Source organism: Tribolium castaneum, chromosome 8 (genome assembly GCF_031307605.1).
Source record: "Tribolium castaneum strain GA2 chromosome 8, icTriCast1.1, whole genome shotgun sequence".
NCBI classification, from domain to species: domain Eukaryota; kingdom Metazoa; phylum Arthropoda; class Insecta; order Coleoptera; family Tenebrionidae; genus Tribolium; species Tribolium castaneum.
The window spans coordinates 11,208,770-11,233,252 of NC_087401.1; the positions used below are offsets into that span (position 1 = coordinate 11,208,770).

The following is a 24,483-nucleotide window of genomic DNA, read 5'->3' on the forward strand; positions in this document are numbered from 1 at the left end:
GCGCTTTATTCCGTATTTTTTAAGACCCTGAGAATACGGTTAAAGATACAAAAAAAGTGTAAGAAACAGAGTTGTAGAAAATTAAATTTTCTATAAAAAGGTCTGCGACACTATATTTCTGTCTTCAAGGGTTTAGGTATAAATTAACATTCCAACGCTTGACCACCGGCAAAATGAAGCAAATCCACCGCTTGTGCGTCTTTGAACGTTTTTGGGACCTAAATGGTTGAAGATAGTGATATGGACTCGGAAACTTTTTTGTAGAAAATTTAATTCTCTACAACTTTCTTCCTAACATGTTTCCTTCAACTGTAACCGTATTTGCAGCGTTTTGAAAAATATGGGACAGAGTGCAAATTGGTAAAAGTATGAAACTTTTTTAAATATAGTTTTGCGATAAAATTATTGCATTGTGTTTATGTCTTACTATTGAGAATTTAATGCTCTATCTGCGTGTATTTTTTGTTTGCTATGTTTTAACAGTAACCATTTTTTTAATTCATTGCTATGAAAATTTATGTCGTTTCATTTCCTACTATCCTAACCTTTAGATATCCGTGAATAACAATACTTATTTGCAAAAAACTGTTTATTTGATTAATTTCGGAATACATAACAAGACAACAAAAACAGGGGTTTCCAAACAAGCAATCCGATTTTTCAACAGTCCTCGCTCCTGTTATGCCTGGCCGGCTTCAAGGTCAGCAAGTCTGGATCGATCCCGATTTCTGGATCATTCTGGATCAAATCCAGATTCCCTTCCTCCCCCAACAAAATCCCGTCCCCTATTAAATTGGTGTGAATGCCCGCGATTCGGTCGCCTATTAAAACGGTTTCGTTGATATTATCAACACTTTGATACGGGACTTGGGGGACTATCGAGGGCCACTCCAGGCCCAGGAACAAGTTAGTGGGGCTTTGCTCGGGGGGGAAATTCAACAGGGGGCTCTCCAGAGGCGTAGAACAGGCTGAAATATTCCGAAATTGAGTTGGCAACACTGACAAAATAAAAATGAAACCTGAAGGGATGTTGATATTTTGGGCGTTCTTGACGCTTTTTTCCTGCTTTCTCCACTTGGCCCTCCGGTTCTGGAACCAAACCTGGACCCTGGCTTCGGTTAGGTCGATCCTCAAGGCCAGTTCTTCGCGGAAGAAGACGTCCGGATAATGGGTTTTGTGGAACGCGCGTTCCAACTCTTCCAATTGATAGTTGGAAAAGGTGGTTCGATAGCGCCGCTGTTTGCGTTTCGAGGCGTTATTGGCGTCATCTTCGGCGTAATTGTGATAATCTGCGTTTAAATTAAATAAGCACAAATCTAATTACTAGATTTAATTATGGGCTAATTCGATTTGGGAATGGTGTTGCAGTCGCTCACCTTGTCGGTCTTCTTTCTCAAAATCCAAGTTGTTGAGGAAGGTGTTGATGGCGTACGAAGGGCCGGGACTGGCTTTCTCTTCCATAGCTAGGGCATTTTTCAGGTATGACGGGCTTTTCCAACGCTTTTCCACCACCAAATCGCGTATTACGAACGGATGAAGACTTACGACTGGTGGCGTATTTTCTATTGAAAGCTTTTCATGCGTTTTACGGCTTCGGTCATAATACAGACACGGAAAATGTTCAACAAGCATTTTTAGGGCGTTTTAACGTGTGTTCCTACAATAATCATTTTGACCTTTTCGGGATCAGTGCATTTCTGGAGCCAATTATTTTCAATATTTTACAATATTTATTTAAATCTAAAGTCTTGTTAACCGCTAATGAAGCTTATTTCTTTGAATATTGATTTTTACAGATTCTGTGGGGTGTTCGATGTTTTAGCAATTTTTTTCTATTATATCTTTTATTTTCTGCCTTCTTTTTTTCCTGTTCTTGGATCACGTATCTTTATTTTATCGTCTTTCCTCTTCCCTCTTCTTTGTTCAGTCTTGTTGTCCTCCTCTTACTACTTATTTTTTCTTAAATCCTACTTCTGTGATTCTTTCTGATGTTTTTTTTTATTTACTATTTTCTTCCTATTTCTGTGCTCTTTCATCGCTTCGATCAGTCTCTTTTTCTCTGTATTCTCTGTATATTGCACAAGAGGTAAGGAGGACAAAAGTGAAAATAATAAATCAGAATTTTGCCAATTTTTTATTTTTTAAGTTGTACTTTATTATGTGGTAAACTTAACTCATGTACTTTTGATATCATGTATTACGATTAAACGACCTTTATTATCAAAATGTTTGTCAAAAGAAGTTCAATTTGGCTCCTACCTATATTTTTATAAATAGCAGCAAAATTTATGTCGTTTTTGACTCAAGGGGGATTTGTCTGCCCTTATACAGGGTCGCTAAAAAGTATGCATACAAATAAATATTAAAAAAACTATTCATCAAAACTTATTGAAATTTGGTGTATGCTAAGAAGTATATAAATTATATCGTTTCAGATGTTTTTTAACCATTTTGTTCGGATACAAGGCTAACTTGATTTTTTTAAATAGCAACAAGGGTCAAATTTTATATTTTTGAGAAGAGCATTTAATCTTAATTTAATTTAATTTAACGCAAATTTAAAAATTTTGAAAAATGTAAAAGTTTGTTAGCCTTAGAAATGTTGTCTTTATCTATCGTTAGCTCTTTGCTGTTTAAACATTGACCAAAAAATAAGTTTAAGTTAAAAATAATTGTTAATATAACACTTTTAACTGAAAAAAAACCTTTTAATTAAAAAAATTAGACACAAAATACTTAATTTTTATGCTACAAAAGATGATGAACATGAGAATTTTTTAGCTCAGTTTTACTTAAATGTGCCATTATTAAACTAATTATAGCACCCAGTTTAATTTTTGACTAATATACGAGTGACAGATACCGCTAATAACAATATTTTCAAAGCTCACTTAGTTTTACTCTTAAATTTTTTAACTTTAATTTTTTTACCTTTTCATTAAAGTAAAGGTGAGTAACATCACTGAATTCAGAAAAAAATGTTCTTTTAAAAATGACAATATTTAACCCTTCGTGGTATTTAAAAAAATCAAGCTAGCCTTGTATTTTCAAAATAATTAAACGATAGAAATTTGAAAAAGTTCTCAGATGATATAATTTAAACACTGTTAACTGTTTCCCAAATTTCAAAATTTTCTGTTAAAACGTTCTGAAAATATTTAACTGTATTCATACTTTCTAACAAGCCTGTATATTCTGTAATAATTAATAATGCTCTAAACGAGCAGAAGAGAATCCTAACACTACTTTTTCATTACTAATTTTTGTGGAGGCTTGTTGCGACACTCGCCTTCAGCTCGTAACGTAATTTTTGTACTAGTTTCTGCAACCATTGCAGAAACAGTAGGTACTATCGTGGTATTAACCATGGCATTTCATAAGATTCAATAAAAAAATTTAATGACCATGTTTTTTTGCAACGGGAATTTGCTGTGGTAGGCCCACAATTACCCAATACAATCCTGCGCAAAAACGGCGCATGCGCAGTTGGTGTTTGAGAAATTGTAAACCAATTCAAAAATTGTAAATAATTTATTAATTTGAAACGTAATGTGACTCAGTTTCAGTGTAATTTATTGATATATACGTTTGCAGGCCTTTATTTGGTTGAAAAGTTTCCTAATCGATGATAATACTTGAAACAAATGAAGGTTTGACGTTTTAACAATTAAATAGGTGTTTTCTGGCCTTAAATTCGGCGAGAAGTAGTGAATAGTTGTTTAGAGTGTTCATAATTGTCCCTTATCAAGTTCAGAATAGCCTCTACGCAGAAATTGCAATTTTGTTGTTGAAAAATTGAGGTTAGGTTTGCCGGTTAAAAGCGTCTTATTTGTGCGAAAATGGAGGAGGACGACGCTATGGACATTGACGAGACAATTTCCAGCGCCCAGATAATAATCCGGGAATCGACCGGGGTCCAAATAATCGGGGGGCCCCCCAGCCTCGACGCTTCCCAAGCGGGAGAAGCCGCCCCAAAGGCGGGCCCCCCGAAGAACCCCGACGTGGTGGTGCTGGACGACGACGAGGAAGAGCCCATCCCGCCGTCGAAAAAGACAAAGACGGGCGAAGACAGCGTCGAGGTGATAGACCTAGTGCAAAAATCCGTCAACAGCAAGTGCATCAATTACGCCTGCAAGAGCGGCAAAGACTTGCTCGTGGCCCCCAACCTGTGCCTCAGCTACTACCGGGTGAAAAATTCGGGTAAGGGGAACAAGGAAGTGTGTAGTGAATGCTACGAGGTTGCAATACGGGAGTACGACATGCTGGCATCCGAGCTGGAGGCGGGGAATATTCTGTGCAATGTTGAGGTGCCCTTTCGCAACGACACTGTCGAGATTGACGACTCGGACGAGGAGGAGGAGGCGGCACAAGTGCCCCCTTTGGAGGACGACAGTTTGCGCTTTTTTGAGGAGAACCTCGAGAAGGTGTTAAGCGAGACCATGGCTCGGCTGAATGTGGTCTCGCATGCGGAGAACGAGGTGAATTTCCTCAAAGCGAAGAACAACAAGATCAATGGCGAGTTGAGTGAGTTACAGACCATGATCAAAGAGACGAGAAACTCGCTTGATAGCATTCAGTTCAACTTGTACAAGGAGTGTCGGCCTGAAACGGTCGAAAAATGCATCATTTCGATCGTTGACGACCACTTCACCTCCACGGGCCCCATCGTGCGCACAGGTGGGGACACCTTATTGATAGTCCAGGCAAATTAGACAAATTTGTGGAAAAAAATTCTAGAGAATTGGATTTTTTCATAACACTTGGGTTGATATACAGGCTGACCCAGGGATATGTAATCGGTCTATATTTTTTTTGCTATTTGAAATATTGCCATGTTGTTTGTGGACTTTAGTCCACAAACTAAAAATATTTTTATTATACACAGGGTGTTGTAGACAGGTACATTTTTTAAATTGAACACCATTTATATTTTTGCAAAATTTTATAATTTAAAATTTATATAAACTATTACGAGTCTATCTCTTGTCGTTTTGGAATTATTAACTTTTTGTTACAGAAAAAGACCAATTTTTGAAAAATCACTATGAATTCGCCTATGTATATTTTTCGGCAAATTTGCAACAGAAAAATTCAGAATATCTTATAGTTTTAGCAAATAGACGACTTTTAGTTAGATAATGATTGACAAGTCAAATTTTAGTCTGACAGTTAATGACGTTACAATTTTTTGTGAATCAAGCAAAGATTCGAAGTCTGTTTTCTGTCAAAGTTAAATAAAATTAAATTTTTATTTGCTCAAAACGCCTTGGGTTTTTTACTATTTCAATTTCGGAATTCTCACTTTAAAAAATAAGAATTTATTATGAAAAAGTCATTGCAATAATTTTGAAAAAAACTTTTTTTTTGATAAAGTTTTTTGCATTCCACGATCTTAATGAAATTTTGGAATAATATTAAAGCATCAGATTGAAGCGTGTTAGAAACTGTATCGTTTGCGATATTTTTTTTTCTTTTGGACAAGTAGAAGTATTTATTTTTTGACTGGAACTGTAACTTGAAATACCATGTATATAAAATTGCTTGTCCTGACTACTCTGTCAACGCACAGCCTAAACGGCTAAGTATAGAAACCTGAAATTTTCACAATAGGTAGCTTTTATAACGTAAGCATGTACTAAGAAAGGGTTTTTGAAAAAATTTAAAAATTAAAATTTAAATAAAAATCCGTCATTTTTAAGAAAATTAGTACTTGGACTTTCGGTTAAAAAAGAAGAAAGACGGTGTCAGGATTTTTGGAAAATCAACCCCTAAAGGGGTTAAATGGGGAGTTGAATTTAGAAAATCCGTCATTTTTAAAGTTACAATGAACTTACATCCTTGAAAATTAGTATTTGGATTTTTGGTTAAAAAAAAAGACGTGTTTTAGGCTTTTGAAAAAAAACCCTAAGCGCGTTGAATGTGGTATTAAAATTTGAATAAAAGTTTTTAAAGTTATATTCTTGAAAATTAGTATTTGGGCTTTCGGTTAAAAAAAGAAAAAAGACGTGTTTCAGAATTTTCGGAAAATCACCCCCTAAGGGTGTTAAAATTTGAATAAAAACCGTCATTATCAAAGTTATGTTCCTGAAAATTAGTATTTGGGCTTTCTGTTAAAGAAAATGAAAGACGTATTTCAGGAATTTTTAAAAATCAACCCCTAAGAGGGTTAAATGGCGTAATAAAATTTGTATGAAAATTCGTAACTTTTGAATTTACATTAATTAAAGCTGGTATTTGGGCTTTCAATGAAAAGTGAAAAAACACTGTTTTAGTTGGAAATATTAACCCTAGGGGGGTTGAACAGGGGTTGGAACTTATATAAAAATCCGTGATTTTTAATTTGGATCTGTGCAATTGGTACTTGAGCTTTTGGTTACAGATGAAAAAACTTGTGTTTAAGAAAATTTGGAAGGGAGTTAAATATAAAAATCTGTCATTTTTTAACTTATATTTATGAAAATTGGTATTTTGGCAGTTGGTGTTTCATGATTTTTTAGAAGTTCCACCCCCAAAGAGGGTTGATGGTTAATAATGTTGTCAACGTTTTTTTTAATCATTCGTTTAGGTGTAATAACGTAAAGTTGTATTTTTTTAAATGAGAATCATAGTTGGCTATGACATTTTCGAAAAGCTTATTTTTTTCTGAACTGAAAACTGTATAAATATAGTTTGATACTTTTATATATTTTTGATAAAAAATATATTTAAAATATTTGAAAGTAGTTGGCCATGGAAAAATTATTTGACGTAAAAGGTGTGAATAATCTAGAAATTTTGTGAACGGTTATTAAAGCAAAAATTTTAAATTATAAAAATAAGATATGTTAAAGTTATTTTCAATTGAATAAATATACGAGCGTCACATATTTTAATTACATAAAAAATGTGCTAAAAATTGAAAACGATATATGTGTCACTACCATTTGATGACACTTTTTTCTGATTTAGTGAAGTGCAATGGGGGTGACGTTGATAATGTTGTGTATTTTTTATCGCAGATGGAAATTGATTTTGGTGTTTGGATTGACATTTTTTTTGTAAAATAAAATTTTATTGAGACGCAATCATACAATTAATAATATTTTTCTTCTTCCGACATTTCATGTTTAAAATTAGAAAATAGAATGACAATGTAAGCCTGCCATTTTAAATATAAAAACAAATAATTTTTATTATATGCAAAAATTTGATCTAATAATAATTTTTTATGCCTTTTTTAAATTAATTAGAGTTTAAAAAATCAATAAATTATAAATACTTGTTGGGTAATACAATTTTCATAGTTTTAATTAAAAATCCAAAATTTTTTCATGGCCTACTGTACAGAAAAAGCGAAATGTTTTGTTTTTTCTTAAATGTTTAAAATTAATGTATTACACAAATAGACATGTCAAATTAGAAAAAAATAAGCGTTTCAAAAATTTCACAGCCGCCTATGATTCCCATTTAAAAAAATAAAACTTTGTTATTACAGCTAAACGAATAGTTAAAAAAAATCGCTGATAGCATTATTAAATTCTCTGTAAAAAAGTGCCTGTATAATGTCTTTGTTTCAAATTCATTTTTTAACATTCGGTTAAAAAGGAAGAGGCGTATATTTCAGCATTTTTAGAAATTCCACCCCCAATGGAGTTAAACGCAAAATTCCTTCATTTTTGAAGTTATATCCAAGAGAATTGACATACGGACTTACGGTTAAAAAGAAAGAAAATGTGTTTCATGATTTTTGAAAATTACGACCACAAGTGGGTTAAACAGGGAATGACTTTGTTTGCAATTATGAAAAAAAGCAAAATTTACTCGGGTTCGCATTGAGTCATGGCTTTAAAGTTCACAATAAAATTGTGTTATACTAAGTGTTTCATTGTTTTTCAAAATGGTCGTGGATATGCGCGCGAAGCCGTGCGCAAGTGCTAGTCAGTATTAATTAGTAATAAACAAGTTATGCATCATTGGGACAGCCTGTATGTTTATACCGCCCACGTTTTTGTCTAATTTGACTGAGCTATAAAATTTAGTTTTATCAAAGTTTTGTAAAAATCCTTCCAGAGTCGGTCCTGCCGTCCATCACGCGCAAGAGCCAGCGCACGGCCTCCAAGCAGGTGTCGTACACCGAGGTGGACAGCCCCTCCGACAGCCCCAAGCCCGACGACGTGCCCGCCGTGGGCAACCCCGAGCCGTTGGTGGTGCGCATCGACGAAATGTACTACATCTCGCGCGAGAACTCGTCCGGTTCGTGGATCAAAGCGCGCCTCAAACGCGTGCTCTACCCCGGGACGGTCTACAACGACAACCCCTGCACCACCACCCTGTACAAAATGGTGGAGTTGAAGCAGCACGTCGAGCGCGTCGTCGATGGGAAAAACATCGCGTCCATGAAACACTCCACCATCAGACTGGAGACCGGCACGCGCGTTATTGCCGTCTTCAAGGAGATAGGGCCCACGGGAGAGGCGAGAAAAATTAGGTATGAGCCGTTCTATCCCGGGGTTGTGGCGGAGCCGCCGGTGGCGCAAAACAAGTACCGATATTTGATTTTCTTCGATATTGGCTATTCGCAGTATGTGAATTACACCAATGTGCATGTTGTTTTCGAAGCGAGTAAGAACGTGTGGGAGGATATGCATGTGAATTCGAGGCCGTTTATTAAAAAGTACCTGGAGAGTGCCGATAGGCCGATGGTTAAGCTGTCGAAGGGGCACACCGTTAGGGTGGAGTATAATGGTAAGGAAAAATTGTGATTTTGGGCGAAATTTATAAATTTCCAATAGGAAAGTGGGTTTTGTGTAAAATTATGGAGGTCGATTGTTCACTCGTTTTGGTTTATTTCGAATCGTTGAATCGTATGGAGTGGATCTACAGAGGATCGACTAGGTTGAGTCCGATGTTTAAGGAGGAGCAAAATGCGACGAAAAGACACACTGGTGGACGGACGTCCAATAGGAAGCAAGGGCCGGTAAGTCAGCTAGCTGCAAATTTCCTCATTTTATAAGTGTGTAATTCCTTATCCTTTATGACAATGGAATTTTAAAAGTGACCGAAATTTTTTGCTCGCCTTTGTACAGGGTGTTGCATTTTTTTGTCCGAATAGGGGATCTCTGAAACTAAGAGGTTTAGAGAAAAACAAATGACACATTCTTGGGTTCGTTTTTTGAGAAAATAATTTTAGTCAAAACCGCATCCCGATATCGTCTTTTGTTTTCGGCTTATAAACAAAAGTTGACATTTTATCCAAATCTTAAAAAATTCATATCTTCCTTATTACAAAAGATACACATTTGAAACAGACATTATACAGGCACTTTTTTACAGAGAATTTAATATTGTAATCAGTGATTTTTTTAACCTTTCGTTTAGCTGTAATAACATAAAGTTTAATTTTTTTAAATGGGAATCATAGGCGGCTGAGATATTTTTAAAACATAAAACATAGTAGCCCATGAAACAATAAATAATTCAAAAACACCATAATACATTATTATTAGATCAAATTTTTGCAATAAATAAAAATTATTTGTTTTTAGATTTAAAATGGCAGCTTAAATTGTTATTCTATTTTCTAATTGAACATGAAATGTCGGAAAAAGAAAAATCTTTTTAATTATATGATTGCTTGTCAATAAAATTTTATTTTACAAAAAATTGTCAATCCAAACACCAAAATAAAATCCCATCTGCGGTAAAAAATACATTACATTATCAACGTCACCTCCATTTTACTTCACTAAATCATTAAAAAGTGTCATCAAATGATAGTGACACATCGTTTCCATTTTTTTGGACATTTTTTATGTATTTAAAATCTGCAACGATTGTATTATTTGTTCAATTGAAAATAACTTTAACATAGCTTATTTTGATAATTTAACATTTTTTATTTTAGTAACCGTTCACAAAATTACTAGATTTTTCACTTATTTTATGTGAAATAATTTTTTCATGGCCAACTGCTTTCAAATATTTTAAATATATTTTTTATCAAAAGTTTATAAACATATCAAACTATACTTATATTGTTTTGAGTTCAGAAAAAAATAAGCTTTTCGAAAATGTCATAGCCAACTATGATTCCTATTTAAAAAAATAAAACTATGTTATTACAGCTAAACGAATTATTAAAAAAACTGCTAATAACATTATTAAATGTCAACTTTTGTTTATAAGTCAAAAACAAAAGACGATATTTTCTCTAAAAAAGGACCTGAGAATGTCTCACTTGTAAAAATTTATAATAGTTACCACAGAAGCAAATTAAAAGAGATCACTGCTCTGAGGAGTGCAGAAAATATTCCAATAATTGTTCTTGACAATGTCGTAGATGAATAAAAAAACAGGACTTGATTTTTATAAGTTAGACACAATTGTATAACAAAACATTGAATATTAATAAAAATCAATTATTTTTCTTTTACTATTAATATTTACTTTCCTCTTTTATTTTCTTATTTTGATTTTGATTATCACATTTATTTTTTATTATTTAAGCACGATTATAATTATTTTATTTTCCTGTATTTTTTGTTTGGGTTAAGTCGAAGTAGCTTGGGCTAAACTTCGCCCATAATAAAGACTATTTATTATTATTATTAATATAAAAAAATACCTTAATAATAATAATAATAATTATAATTTATTTGTGGCAGTAAAAACAGTTACAATATAATTAGTTACAACAAGAAAAAAATACGATAACAAAATTAAAATTTTCTACAAGTTGTTCCTATCACAAATTGGTCCAAAAGGCAGCAAAGCTGATAAAGGTTTTGGCCCAGATAATAAATGCAAAATAACAAAAAATAAAAAAACAATGTGATTGAAGATAAATAAAAAATATAATAATATAAAAAAATATCTAATTCTATTTAACAAAATTATAGAGAAGAAAAAAACACAAGAAAAATAGAAAAATCATTTTGTAAGAAACATTTTGTATTTATGTTTAAAATTGCTGATTTTAGAATTTTTTAATGTCGGCGAAAAATTGATGTTCTATATGATGGTAAAGTTATGAGACTTTTGTGTCTTAAGAACTAAACAAGAGATCTTTCACAAAGACTGTCTCAAAAGTATATTTGAACGGGAAAAAAATTTGTTTGCGTTGGATTCCACTTAATTTAAAAAATTGCTCAAAAAAGGGTCGTTTTGAGAGAATTCAAAAAATATTATATTTTATTTTATTTTTTATTATATTTTATTATTATATATATTATATTTATATTATACTTTTTTATTATTATTATAAATATTATTATTATATTATTCTTCCTGAAGAATATTTTGAAAATTTTTAAAGTTAAATACGATGACGAAAATTATCAAGCGTTTGTAAGTTAGTGCTTTAAACCTTTACATTGGCCCTGTAAAAAACTTGAAAAACATGTCTCACTAAGTTCAACTCACCTTTGCCTTAGAGCGAATCTGCCACCATCGTGCAATACACGAAGAACTCCGACTTCGAGAAGCCGGCCGAAAACAGCCGAACCGTCCGTGCCGTGGCTCGGAAAAGCACCGCCCGCCCCGAGAACACCACTTCCGGGGGCTTCGTGCCGTTCCTTCCCCAAGTCAACAACATCCCCCCTGTCTTCAGTGAACCGACCAGCAAAATCATGGTAAGCTCTTCCCCCTTCCACCGCCATTTCTCACCCATGCAATTCCAGTACTTCACACCACGTGACCAAGTCATCACGCAGCGCCTCTACCGCCCCCACACCTGCTCCCCGGCCTGCAAAGACTACGTCCGCCACAGTCTGGGCAAGTTGCGCGGCCACAACCCCCTGTCGAAGCCGCTGCTGTGCGGGTGGGCCCGAATGACTCTGAAAGTGAAAGGGCGGAAAGAAATCGTGTATAAAGCTCCGTGCAGCCAGATTTTGCGCAACATGAAGGAGGTGCACCAATATTTGCGCGTGACTAAGAGCGAAATGACGGTCGATTTGTTCGATTTCAACCACATGGTGCGGTGTTTGGCCGAATTCAGCGTCGAGTGCAACCCGGACCCGAAGGATCTGTCCAAGGGCCTGGAACAGGTCCCGATCCCGGTCATCAACGGGATCAACAACGAAATGCTCGATTTTTGCAATTATGCCACGAAACGTGTGCCCATGGAGGATGTTCCGTTGAACACGGATCCGGAGTTTTTGATCGGGTGCGACTGCACGGACGATTGTTCCGATAAAATGAAATGCGCGTGTTGGCAGCTGACGCTAGAGGGCGCCAAGTATATGGGGAAGAACGTTGATCCGAACTCGATCGGTTATGTCTATCGCCGGTTACACGAACAGGTTTTAACCGGGATTTACGAGTGCAATTCGCGGTGTAAATGCGCAGCGACTTGTCTGAACCGAGTGGTTCAGAACCCGATGTCGATTAAATTGCAAGTGTTTCGGACGCATAACAGGGGCTGGGGGATCAGGTGTGTCAACGATGTGCCGCAAGGCACGTTTATATGCATTTATGCGGGGACTATTCATACCGAACAAATGGCCAATGAGGTGAGAGTAACTTCTTTATTTTCAATACTCGCAACTGACTACACACATCTTCGATTTTATCTCTTTACTTAACTTCTTGCCAGCTTCCATAGGTGTGGAAACTTTCTTTCTTGAAGTTTTCTTTGCCAAGCAATGGTAAAAAAACTAAAAATTTGTCTACTTTTTCCAAGAAATTCAAAATTTTGAGAAAAAAAAATTGCTAAAACCCCTTCTGTTTTATAGATTTTGATCTGCTCCTTACTATGGAACAGACAGGGTGTCCCAGCGCTTAGGTAAACATTGGAAAAGTAATAATTTTATTTTCCTAAGCCCTCTACTTCACCTAAAATTATTTTCAAATATCCAGGGTGTTTCTGAAATGAGCTATAATATAAACTTTTTTTTAATTTCTTTTTTAATAAAAATTTTTTTGTTAAATGGAACACTATATATTTTTTGCGTTTTTTGATGTGGCTTTTAAAACTAATGATTTTGACTTAAACTTGTGGTTTCAATTTTTTCTAGCGAAAACACGCTTATTTTAAAAATTTATTACACAAAAACTAAGACGTCTAGAAAAGTGGCACTTTCACCACTTTTAAGTAAAATGTTCAAACATTAAGAATTTATTTTTTCTTAGCTCACTTCGCTCAAAAAAATAAAAAATTAAGAGGTTTGTTAAAAGTTAAATAACTAAATAACTTTTAAGTGGAACATCCTTTTTTTTTGTATCTAAAAGACCTTTAAATTGTCTATCTAAAAACACTAACAGTTAAGTGTCGAAAAGTTAAATTTTCGGCTAATAATAACTTTGATATTACCCTTAGGCCATTATTGGTCACTTTTTACACTGAAATAATTAAAATTTTAATATTTATGGCGAATTTTTAAATCCCCGTACAAACTCCATCAAATGATTCGCGGTGGAGTTGCTATGGGTATGGTACGGTTTACTATGGTAACGACAATGCTCATGAATAATCTCCATTGTTGCTAATAATTATCTTTTTAATTATTAACTTTAGGCATTTGAAAGTATGTTTTTAGATAGACAGTTTAACGATCTTTGATAAGCAAAAACAAAAAATAGGGCGTTCCACTTAACTTTTTCAAGTTATTCATCTTTTAACAAACTTCTTAAATTATTTACGTCCCTCATTGCAATGCGCCAATCAATTCAACTCTCATCTTTTTAAGTGGTGAAAGTCCGACTTTTCTAGAAGTCTTATCTTAGTTTCTGAGTTACACATTATTAAAAGAGTTTGTTTTGTAAAAAAAAATTAAAATATTTTAGAAACTAAGTAAAATCAACCAATAAAAGTTTAGGTCAAAATCATTAGTTTGAAATGCTACATCTAAAAATGCAAAAAATGTTGGGTGTTCCATTTAAAAAAACGTGAGTTTGTATTGTAATTCATTTCCGGAACACCTGTATATTTGAAAAAAAATTATGTGGGGCAGGGGATTAGTATCTATGGCTTAGGAAGAAAAAGTTATTACTTTTCTAACATTTAGAGGTGACTATGGACTTTACCAACTCGCTGGGATAGCCTGTAACCCCATGAAATTTTTATTATCTTTGGAAAGCTCTGATCATTGTTCTCGTAAATTGCTCATAAAAAATAAAAAAAAATAAAATTAAAAAACTATTGAGAATTTGGCAATTTTCTTAAAACCAATCGATTTTCCGGATCATCTTACATAAGATAAAATCAAAATAGTTTCACTTTTTCGAATATTTTTGCTATAATTGGAAAAATAAAAAAATAATTGTTAATACTTTCTCCGCAGTATTCAAAATTTTGAAAAAAAAAAATGGCTAAAACTATTCTGTCTGCCTATTTTGCTCGAAGTCTTATAGATTCGCCGTAATTGTTCCACTTTTCGTCGAGATTTGCGGTGCCTGGAACATTTATTATGCATTAAATAATTTGGAATCTCCAAATCTTACAGGTCTTCAATGTTCACGTTCTTTTGTCTTGCATTGCTATCTTAATGCATAGCCTATTGAATTTCAAAATCTTTTTGTCTTGAATCTTTGACACTTTTTCTTCGTAGATTACTTTTTTTTTCTTGAAGGTTATTTCCATCAAGAAAACAACCAGAAATTTCTTCATCTTCGTTAGCTGAAGTTATTTTCTTCACTGTTGAACTATTCAAACGTAACTTCACAATTTTACTTTCTTCATGCATTAATCTGTAAGCTTTTGAATCTTAACAATTTTTCTGACACAAATTGTAACTCCACTCAGCGTTTAATTTAATTTTTCCCCCAGGATGGGGTCACCTACGGCGACGAGTATTTCGCCGAGTTGGACTACATCGAAAACTGCGAAAAACACAAGGAAGACTACGAGAGCGATGTCAACGAACCGGACAGCCCCCGGAGCCGTTCGGCGACTCCGGAGGACGAAGAAGAGGAGCAGAGGCCGGACGGGAGGCGGCGCCGTTGGCAGAGACACCCCCAAGACAACGATTTCACCCCCAGTTACCCCCTCGTGAGTGGCGACTTCGAGAATTCAATGAGGTTGAGGCGCCGGAAGGAGGAGGAGCCGAAAGTCGAGGAGAAATTCTTCAAAAAAGAAGAGAAAATTCCACTCGAGAGTGTTACCACTGAGATCGAAACCGTCACGATTTCAGACGATGAGGACGGTAAGTGCGAGGCGGAGCCGAGTATGTGATTACGTTTTTCCCTCACTAGATCCAAAGGAAGTTTTGAGTTTTAATCCAAAGTCGGGGTCAGACCTGGACGATAACAAGCCGAGTCAAGTGTCAGTGCGCAGTTTCTTTGGGGAGGAGGAGCCCTACATCATGGATACGAAAAATGCGGGAAATATTGGCCGGTTTTTAAATGTAGGGTGGTAGTAGTAGGAGAAAAATGTGACTCACGTTCGTTCAATTTCAGCACTCGTGTTCGCCCAATGTCTTCGTCCAGAACGTGTTCGTGGATACTCACGATCTGAGGTTCCCGTGGGTCGCCTTCTTCTGTTCGCAGTTTATCAGGGCCGGCACTGAACTAACATGGAACTACAACTACGACATAGGGAGTGTTCCAGGACGGGTCTTGTACTGTCACTGCGGCTCGTTGGAGTGTAAAGGAAGATTATTGTAGGTTGTGTAACAACAAAGATTGCGTCTGTTTTTAAATAATTTTATAATAATACATCAATTTCTTTAAATCAATCTACACAGCATTGTTTTTTTTCTTCACATTCATACGCACGTTAAAAATGCAGTTAAAAAATCACAACAGCCAAATAATTGTCATAAACAAAAAAACTGGTAAAATCCTGCACCAACCCTTAGTAATGTTTCGCTCCGTTGAGATTCACTGGCAGTGGTGACATTAAGTACCGCGAAAAACTGAAATTTCACCAGTTTTCCGATAAAACAGTGATGTAAAAAAATAGATTTACAAAATAGAAAAAACTTATTGCTCGACATGCAATCACCATCACATAAAATCTACTGTAAGTACTCGAAAATAGCGGAATGCCATTTGTACGGAAATATGCGTGTTTTTGCTCGCCACAAAAATACTGCTCTATTGCCAAAAATCAATCACCTAATACTACAATTCCCTCGAAAGGCTGCCTTTTTCGTTCAAACTCAATATAAATAAAGCGGGAAAATAAACAAGACACTCGCCTCATTCGCACCACACGCCACTCTCACTGGGAGGGAGTATAAAGGGGGAGGCCAAGCTGCTAGACCGAGAGTACGTTTAATTTGTTTATTTTTGATGTTTAATAGAAAAAGATTAACATTGCGTGCGCCGGGACAATGGCCGAGGAGACAGGGCAAGGAGAGAGGAGAGAAATCAGAGAACAGTCGCTCGTAGAGAGGCTCTCTCATTCACACATTTTGAGACAAACAGATACAATATAGAGTTACGGCTAAGATAATTATAATAATACAGTATGTACTGGGATCGAGACGGTTACCGCCTCCGGTTCGAATGTCTGGGCCTGGCCCGCACTACACAGCACTGGTTAGTTCGTAGTCGCTGGAGATCAGCTAAACAGTTACGACACGTCCTGGTCCTCTACGTCCTGCAGCTGCTCTTTGGGCTCCGCCTCGCCTGCAGACAGATTATTACCGAGCTGCTGACTGATTTTTGATACTAACCGTCTCCTTGCATATCACTGGTCCACAGCGTCAGGTTGTCGCGCAACAATTGCATGATCAGCGTGCTGTCTTTGTAGCTCTCTTCGGATAACGTGTCCAACTCGGCGATGGCGTCGTCGAAGGCCGCCTTCGCCAGACGACAGGCCCTATCGGGGCTATTTAATATCTCGTAGTAAAATACCGAGAAATTTAGCGCCAGACCGAGCCGAATCGGGTGCGTGGGCGGGAGTTCCGTCATTGCGATGTCGCTCGCTGACTTGTAAGCGACCAACGAATGCTCGGCGGCGTCTTTGCGATCGTTGCCTGTTGCGAACTCGGCCAAATATCGATGGTAATCACCCTGCAAAAAACAACTTGTGAAATATTTCACTCCAACCTACAGAATCAATCAATATGATAGATCGCCCCAACCTGTCACTGATTTATTGATCAAATAATTAATTCGAAATGCGGAGGAATGAAGTGTGCACCAAGCAAAGTTCGCCATTATCGCGCTAGATTTATGTTTATAACTTTTCAATAAAAACTAATCAATTGAAGTAGCGTCACCCGCTGCTAATGATTCATTAATAAGTGAAAAAAAATCGATATAACAAGTTATAAAACGACACAAATTGTCCCGATTATGCATGGAAGGTCGCTCGATTGAAGGAAATCGAATGGAAATTACTCCAACAACAAGCCCACCATTATATTGTCACATCGTCTATTGGTACAAATAAATTTACCTTCATTTTATAATAGAAGACTTTCGATTCGCCGGTTGACGCCGCCGGTATCAGATGTTTATCCAATACGTTCAAAATATCCGAACAGATGTCTCTCAATTCTTTCTCGACTTGTGACCTGTACTGTCTTATCATTTCCAATTTGTCGTCGGTGCCTTTGCTTTCTTCCTTCTGTTCAATTGACGATATTATACGCCAGGACGCTCGTCGGGCACCGATCACGTTCTTGTAAGCCACCGACAGAAGATTGCGCTCTTCGACGGTCAACTCCAAGTCCAGCTTGGCCACCTTCTTCATGGCGTCGACCATCTCTGAAAAAAAAATTCAAACGTTATAACTGAAGAGTTACAACACTCGTCTGCAGCTCGTCACTCAATCGTCACTCCTAGTAAATTTACACTTTTACTCAAACAAACTGTTAATATCAGTTCGTATTCACAAGTCTCCAGAAAAAAACAAAAATAATTTAGTGTAAGAACAAGGCAATTTGGAATATTGTTATTCAGACTACTGGAAGATGTTCCAATAAAAAACAAATTATTATAGTATCTTATTATAAGACGTTCGTTGTGGCACGAATGGTTTTGGAGCGCGACGAAGGAGTGAAAATGAGTGAAATATACTATTTTTTCTACTTTCTATTTTTGTTGTTTGTTTTTGTTTAACTTATCAAAATGTTGTATGTGGTAGGGAAATGTTTGCAAAGTGTAAAGGTAAAAAAATCTTTGAATGAAATTATTGATAAATAATCAATTTATTGATAAATATTGATAAATAACGAATAATGATATGTGGCAACGTTGTCTAACAATCGTGATCGCAATGGAATTTGGTCAACAATAAAAATATAGTAATTTTTGTATTAAGTGCGCGAAATGAGTGTTTTTTTAATGGCGCCTGAGAATGTTATTTTAGTCGAGACCGCCAGGTCGAGACCTAAAAGACATTCGAAGGCGCCATTAAAACATGAATTTCGCCACGAAATACAAACAACGTTTTTTCTACAGCCTCCAGATGAAGAAAAAAGTAACAGAAATTAGTTGGAACAAAATGGTCTGATAAATCGAGTTGCTTGCATGGTTACGATGATAAATAAAAGTGATAGTTGCGAAAAATTTGTCACAATAGGTATTTTTGTTGAAGAAGTGTGATGGATTTTAGCAGCGAAAACGAAATAGATGCAATTGCAAGCGCGGCAGTGTCGAATCTTTTGCCTGCTAAATCAAGACCGCAGTACGAAAAAACGTATCTTCAGTTTCGGCAGTGGTGTTCTATGAAAAAGATTGATCAAGTAACGGAAAATGTTTTGTTGGCGTATTTGGAAGAAAAGTCTACCACCTTAAAGCCACCAACACTCTGGGCCCTTTATGCGATGTTGAAAGCCACCTTAAACGTTAAAGAGAATATCGATACACGTAAGTTTCCGAAGTTAGTGCCCTACCTGAAAAGCAAAAGCGTAGGTTACAGAAGCAAGAAGTCGCAAATTTTAGACAAAGAAGACATTAGCAAGTTTATTAATGAAGCAGATGACAAGATATATTTACTGATGAAGGTAAACTTATCATATTAGTGTAATACAAATCAAAACAACTCGTTTTATTTATAGACTGTGCTAATTTTGGGTATATCGGGAGCCCTTCGACGTGAAGAATTAGTTAAAATGAAGCTAACTGACATAGAAGATAAACAGTCTGTCTTAATTGTGAAGGTGCCTGATACAAAAACCCACTGCGAACGAATATTTACTGTTTCAAATTTAGAAAATATAGAAATTGTCAGAAAATATAGAGCTTTGCGGCCTCCACGGGCGACTAGTGACCGTTTATTTTTAAAGTATACCAACGGAAAATGTGTGAATCAAAATGTTGGAATTAACAAAATCGGAGAGATACCAAGTTTGATTGCAAAGTGGCTTAACAAAGACGAACCTAAAAAATATACTGGTCACTGCTTCAGAAGAAGCTCTGCCACTCTTTTGGCGAATGCTGGAGGTGATCTAATTTCAATTAAACGTCATGGGGGCTGGAGAAGCAGCACAGTGGCAGAAAGTTACATCGAGGACTCTTTGAATAATAAAATTGAAATTGCCAATAAAATTCAACCTTCTTCCTCCACAGAAGAAAACAAAATCACTCAACCTTCTACATCGGCTTCTTTTAATGGCGAAAATAACTTTCATTTACAAGCGTCTTCACTCAGGCCTCTGGGGATAAACGGGGGCACGTTTTCGTCATGCACATTTAATTTTCATATGTCAAAGTAAATATCTATTATTATTGTTTTGTAATATTGTTCTGTATAATTATAAAACCTTTAAAACTACCTCTCATTATCGATCCGTCTCTTCATTTCGGTTGCTGTTGATGTCTTTTCGTGTTACTAAAATTGTAACAGAAATAAGTTGGAACAAAATGATCTGAAAAATCGAGTTGCCTGCACAGTTAAAAAATATTATTTTTTCACTGTGAAACCGTGAAAAAATAATATTTTTTCACAGTGAAAAAACGTCAAACTTCGCGCATAGGTAACCATGCATAAATGTCACGATTTTTTGACGGCTGTAGAAAAAATTATTTTCGAAACCGTTTTTAAGGAAATAATTTCCAGTGTTGGAACATTTACAAATTCCGATTTTTTGATGAATTTGATTTTTTTAAATTTTAAACAGCTAAGTTCGAGAATAAATTAAAAATAATTATTCAACATTGTGTTAGTGTGAAACATAAAAACATTAAAAAATAATAAAAACTAAAAAAGTTAACAAAACAAGTTTCTAGCTCCAGATTTTTTAAGCGGTACGCTATGTCAATAAAACTAAATAAGCATCTGTTTGTAAATACTGTAAATGCTTTACACCTGCTGCAAACTTTAAAGCTCTTTGCCTTTATTTTATTATTATTATTATATTATTTATACTTAAAATCTATTCCAATTTTCTTGAGTGATAAACTGACAGTACTGTACAGGATGTTGCATTTTGGATGGGCGAATAGGCTCCAAAACTAAGAGGTTTAGAGAAAAACGCGTGACACATTCTCGGGTCCTTTTTTTGAGAGAATCATTTTGGTCAAAACCGCATTTCGCTATCGTCTTTTGTTTTCGACTTATAAACAAAAGTTGACATTTTAGTGAAATCTTAAAAAAAAAACATCTTCCTTATTATAAAAGATACACATTTAAAACAAAGACATTATACAGGCACTTTTTGCCAAAGAATTTAATAATGTTATCAGCAATTTTTTTTAATCATTCGTTTAGCTGTAATAACATAAAGTTGTATTTTTTTTAAATGAGAATCATAGTTGACTATGACATTTTTGAAAAGCTTATTTTTTTCTGATTTGATATGTCTATTTGTCTTATTGTTTTCTGAACTCAAAACAACATAAATATAGTGAGATATTTTTATATATTTTTGATAAAAAAAATTTAAATTTTTTAAAGTAGTTGGCCATGGAAAAATTATTTCACATAAAAGGTGTGAATAATCTAGAAAGTTTGTGAACGGTTTTTAAAGTAAAAAATGTGAAATTATCAAAATAAGCTATGTTAAAGTTATTTTCAATTGAATAAATATACGAGCGTCGCAGATTTTAATTACATAAAAAATGTACAGAAAATAGCAAACGATATGTCACTACCATTTGATGTCACTTTTTTATGATTTAGTAAAGTGCAATGGAGGTGACATTGATAATGTTGTATATTTTTTTACTGCAGGTGGAATTTGATTTTGGAGTTTGAATTGTCATTTTTTTGTAAAATAAAATTTTATTGATGCGCAATCATAAGATTTTTCTTCTTCCGTCATTGCATGTTTAAAATTTGAAAATATGTAGAAATACAACGTAAGCTTGCCATTTTATATAAAAACAAATAATTTTTATTAATTGCAAAAATTTGATCTAATAAAAATTTATTATGCTGTTTTTGAATTAATTAGGGTTTAAAAAATCATCAAATTATAATTACTGTTAGGTAATACAATTTTCATAGTTTTAATTACAAATCCAAAATTTTTTCATGGCCAACTATAAAGAAAAAGCGAAATGTTTTGTTTTTTCTTAATTATTTAAATTTAACGTATGACACAAATAGACATTAAATCAGAAAAAAATAAGCTTTTCGAAAATGTCATTGCCAACTATGATTCCTATTTAAAAAAAATATAACTTTATGTTATTACAGTTAAACGAATGGTTGAAAAAAATCGCTGATAACATTATTAGATTCTCTGAAAAAAAGTGCCTGTATAATGTATTTTTTTCAAATGTGTATCTTTTATAATAAGGAAGATATGATTTTTTTAAGATTTCGCTAAAATGTCAACTTCTGTTGAGATTTAAAATTATTTTCTCAAAAAACGAAGGCTGGTTTCCAGTGAGCAAAGGCGTTTATTAATCGGTGTTTCAATTTTCAATAGAATTTTTCGCTTTCGTAACACATTTGTTCATTAAAATGCGTTTTGTACTTTCTCATCATTTACATCACGTTATTTGATTACTCATCGAGCATAACACAAACTTGAAATTTAAACAGGACATTCAACTCAGTCTTCCCTTATTGATAAGAGAATCGATCAGTTGATAAAAATGAATTATCGTTTCTCGGTGAATTACCGGGAATTAAATTACATCTATAAAACTGTCCAAACTAATCCAACCTGTTATAAAACAATGTACAATCAAATGCAATAAAATTGTCCAAACATGGCAACTTGTCACATTTTTTCGATATCTATCAACTTCGACAAAAATGGTGAGGTGGATGAATCACCAGCCAAACGCAATGTTGGTACATTTCCGGCTTAATTAATATTTCACAAATGTTGAATGTAAAAGCCGGTGACATTTTTGACGCATTTTTTGTTAACTGTTGACAAAGTAAAAAAACTAATTTCGTCGTTGCAATAATTTAAGTTCAAGGACTTGACGACATACGAAACTGTCAACAGTTTGTGTTTGTTTGTGATAACACCATCGACTTTGTTTACTTTCTATTTTGTAAAATTAAAAATTGAATAACTTTAGTTGCATTTAAATTTTAAAACAAGTAGGCCATTGTATCGACAATTTCACTCCTTCTGACTGTACTTATTAGTGATTTTTAAATGCCAACTGTGTAACGTAAAACGTAAAAAATTCACCGTTTGTATTAAAAATTGACGCGATGAAAAATTTAGGCAAGAACTCTCCCGTTTTTACGTCTCGCCGTTTCGTGAGCGAACAAATAATTCAATAAAATGTTTACCCCCCAAACCCCCTAAATTTCGCAGTCAAGTTACCCGCCCCCGACGTGCATCTTTTGTTGGTAATTTCGGTAAATCCTCATTCTTCTCTGCGATTATCGATTGGCATTCGCCGCCGCCGTCGCGCTGCCACCCCCGACCCCTGTGCAGGCCGCCCTCAAAAATCAATCCCGTTTTAAAAATGCAGCGTAAAATTCCGCCGCAAATGGGACAAGGTCGGGGGCAGAATCCGCCACCCCCATCACGTGACGCACGTGCAAAACCGGAAGTTACGCAATAGGCAGTGGGCCGGTGTCGCGAAAATTCTGACATTTGGCTTTTTTCCGGCGGGGGCTGCGGGGCCGGGCGCCGATCGATGAGTCACCCGCGCGGAATGCACACGGGGGCGCAGCCCCGCCGCCGCCCGGGCGCGGGGCACCCCCGCGGCGGAAAATGGAGGAGCGTCCCGAGATGATGGCCGTTTGGGCCGGGAGGAGGCCGAATCGGGGGGAAATATACGCACCATCGTAACGTTCGGCCTGTTCTGCCAATTTCGCCTTGTAGACGTTATCCTCCCGTTCAGACATTTTGCGATGATTATCGATAGAAATTTCACAACACTAAAAAACACAGACACTCAACGTACTGCCAATATGGCCGCGCCCGCCACACTAAACCCGAACGCGATCGGACGCACATCGGCTGCCTCCGGCCCACGTCACAATGGCGCCAAATTGAATAAATAATTATTTAATCCTGCTTATCTTTCACACACTGCATGCCACAATAATTAAATTATGCGTCCTAATGGACAGCATTCGATTGACAATAAGGGACTGTTTTTAGAAGCGTCGTTTCCAGATCAGGGGAATTGGACCAATCAGATGCTCAGATTTACGAACTAATGCCAGTTTAAATTTTAATCACTGATTAGAAGACGCTTTACGGCTACTTTGGTGTTAACTGAGTGTGTTTATACAGAAGTAGAGCAAAAATAACAATTTAGGCCACTTAAAAATACAGATAAAAAATTTATGCACAAATAGGGGATTTCCGAAACTAAAAGGTTTAGAGAAAAACAAGACACATTTTCCGGTCCGCTTTTTGAGAAAATAATTTTGGTCAAAACCGCATCTCGCTATAGTTTTTTGTTTTCGACTTATAAACAAAAGTTGATATTTTGGCCAAATGTTAAAAAATTTATATCTTCCTTATTATAAAATATAGACATTTGAAACAAAGACGTTATATGGCTTTTTTTTATAGAGAATTTAATTATGGTATCAGTGAATTTTTTTAATAAATCGTTTAGCTGTAATAACATAAAGTTGTATTTCTTTAAATAGAAATCATAGTTGGCTATGACATTTTCGAAAAGCTTATTTTTTTTTAAACTGAAAATAATATAAATACAGTTTGATATTTTTATATATTTTTGATAAAAAATATATTTAAAATATTTGAAAGCAGTTGGCCATGGAAAAATTATTTCACATAAAAGGTGTGAATAATCTAGAAATTTTGTGAACGGTTATTAAAGTAAAAAAATGTGAAATTATGAAAATAATCTATGTTTAAGTTATTTCCAATTGAACAAATAATACGATCGTTGCAGAATTTAATACATAAAAAAGCAAAAAAATTGAAAACAATGTGTCACTACCATTTGATGACTTAGTGAAGTGCAATGTAGTATTTTTTTACCGCAGATGAGATTTAATTTTGGTGTTTGGATTGAGATTTTTTTGTAAAATAAAATAATAATAAATAAATAAAATTTATTATATTATATATTGACAGGCAATCATACAATTAATAAGATTTTTTTTCCGACATTACTGTAAAGAAAAAGCGAAATCTTGTTATTTTTTAATATGTAAAAATAATGTGTTACACAAATAGACATATCAAATCAGAAAAAATAAACTTCAAA

The 24,483-nt window shown here is 34.9% G+C and overlaps 4 protein-coding genes across 6 annotated transcripts; 2 read left to right on the forward strand and 2 right to left on the reverse strand.

The window, feature by feature from the left end:
• Positions 1–575: 575 nt before the first annotated feature.
• Positions 576–1,770, reverse strand: LOC658445 (munster). The gene is made up of 3 exons (XM_964832.4): positions 1,377–1,770; positions 1,020–1,289; positions 576–968 (listed from the first exon to the last, which is right to left on the reverse strand). Exons 1-3 carry the CDS (start codon positions 1,630–1,632, stop codon positions 661–663), a joined length of 834 nt encoding a protein of 277 aa, XP_969925.2. The 5' UTR covers positions 1,633–1,770; the 3' UTR covers positions 576–660.
• A 1,668-nt stretch (positions 1,771–3,438) lies between these two features.
• Positions 3,439–15,654, forward strand: LOC658295 (histone-lysine N-methyltransferase eggless). Its single transcript, XM_008197894.3, has 9 exons — positions 3,439–3,546; positions 3,595–4,677; positions 8,050–8,724; positions 8,772–8,956; positions 11,412–11,609; positions 11,658–12,488; positions 14,744–15,119; positions 15,169–15,320; positions 15,373–15,654. The coding sequence occupies exons 2-9, from the start codon at positions 3,840–3,842 to the stop codon at positions 15,577–15,579; spliced, it is 3,462 nt and encodes a 1,153-aa protein (XP_008196116.1). The 5' UTR covers positions 3,439–3,546; positions 3,595–3,839; the 3' UTR covers positions 15,580–15,654.
• 14-3-3epsilon lies at positions 15,603–23,240 on the reverse strand. Its single transcript, XM_964626.5, has 4 exons — positions 23,074–23,240; positions 17,324–17,634; positions 16,596–16,935; positions 15,603–16,548 (listed from the first exon to the last, which is right to left on the reverse strand). Exons 1-4 carry the CDS (start codon positions 23,135–23,137, stop codon positions 16,493–16,495), a joined length of 771 nt encoding a protein of 256 aa, XP_969719.1. The 5' UTR covers positions 23,138–23,240; the 3' UTR covers positions 15,603–16,492.
• LOC135266862 (uncharacterized) lies at positions 18,204–19,645 on the forward strand. 3 transcript variants are annotated; one of them, XR_010335064.1, is made up of 3 exons: positions 18,204–18,738; positions 18,791–18,875; positions 18,930–19,645. XR_010335064.1 is itself a non-coding variant. In XM_064358218.1 (3 exons), the coding sequence occupies exons 1-3, from the start codon at positions 18,474–18,476 to the stop codon at positions 19,584–19,586; spliced, it is 1,014 nt and encodes a 337-aa protein (XP_064214288.1). In that variant the 5' UTR covers positions 18,204–18,473; the 3' UTR covers positions 19,587–19,645. The 3 variants fall into 3 exon arrangements, 2 of the variants coding, with proteins under 2 accessions (XP_064214288.1, XP_064214287.1); XM_064358218.1 differs by having other exon boundaries at positions 18,784–18,875; XM_064358217.1 differs by having other exon boundaries at positions 18,204–18,875.
• Positions 23,241–24,483: the final 1,243 nt, after the last annotated feature.

Coding starts and splice junctions, on each gene's coding strand:
- LOC658445 (XM_964832.4), bottom strand. CDS start 1,632: ATGCTTGTTGAACATTTTCCGTGTCTGTATTATGACCGAAGCCGTAAA. Junction 1,290..1,376: donor TGAGAAAGAAGACCGACAAG/GTGAGCGACTGC, acceptor ATTTAAACGCAG/ATTATCACAATTACGCCGAA. Junction 969..1,019: donor AAATATCAACATCCCTTCAG/GTTTCATTTTTA, acceptor GGAATATTTCAG/CCTGTTCTACGCCTCTGGAG.
- LOC135266862 (XM_064358217.1), top strand. CDS start 18,474: ATGGATTTTAGCAGCGAAAACGAAATAGATGCAATTGCAAGCGCGGCA. Junction 18,876..18,929: donor AGATATATTTACTGATGAAG/GTAAACTTATCA, acceptor TTTTATTTATAG/ACTGTGCTAATTTTGGGTAT.
- 14-3-3epsilon (XM_964626.5), bottom strand. CDS start 23,137: ATGTCTGAACGGGAGGATAACGTCTACAAGGCGAAATTGGCAGAACAG. Junction 17,635..23,073: donor ACAGGCCGAACGTTACGATG/GTGCGTATATTT, acceptor TTTTTTTTTCAG/AGATGGTCGACGCCATGAAG. Junction 16,936..17,323: donor TCTTCTATTATAAAATGAAG/GTAAATTTATTT, acceptor TGTTTTTTGCAG/GGTGATTACCATCGATATTT.
- LOC658295 (XM_008197894.3), top strand. CDS start 3,840: ATGGAGGAGGACGACGCTATGGACATTGACGAGACAATTTCCAGCGCC. Junction 4,678..8,049: donor GGGCCCCATCGTGCGCACAG/GTGGGGACACCT, acceptor AAATCCTTCCAG/AGTCGGTCCTGCCGTCCATC. Junction 12,489..14,743: donor CCGAACAAATGGCCAATGAG/GTGAGAGTAACT, acceptor TTTTTCCCCCAG/GATGGGGTCACCTACGGCGA.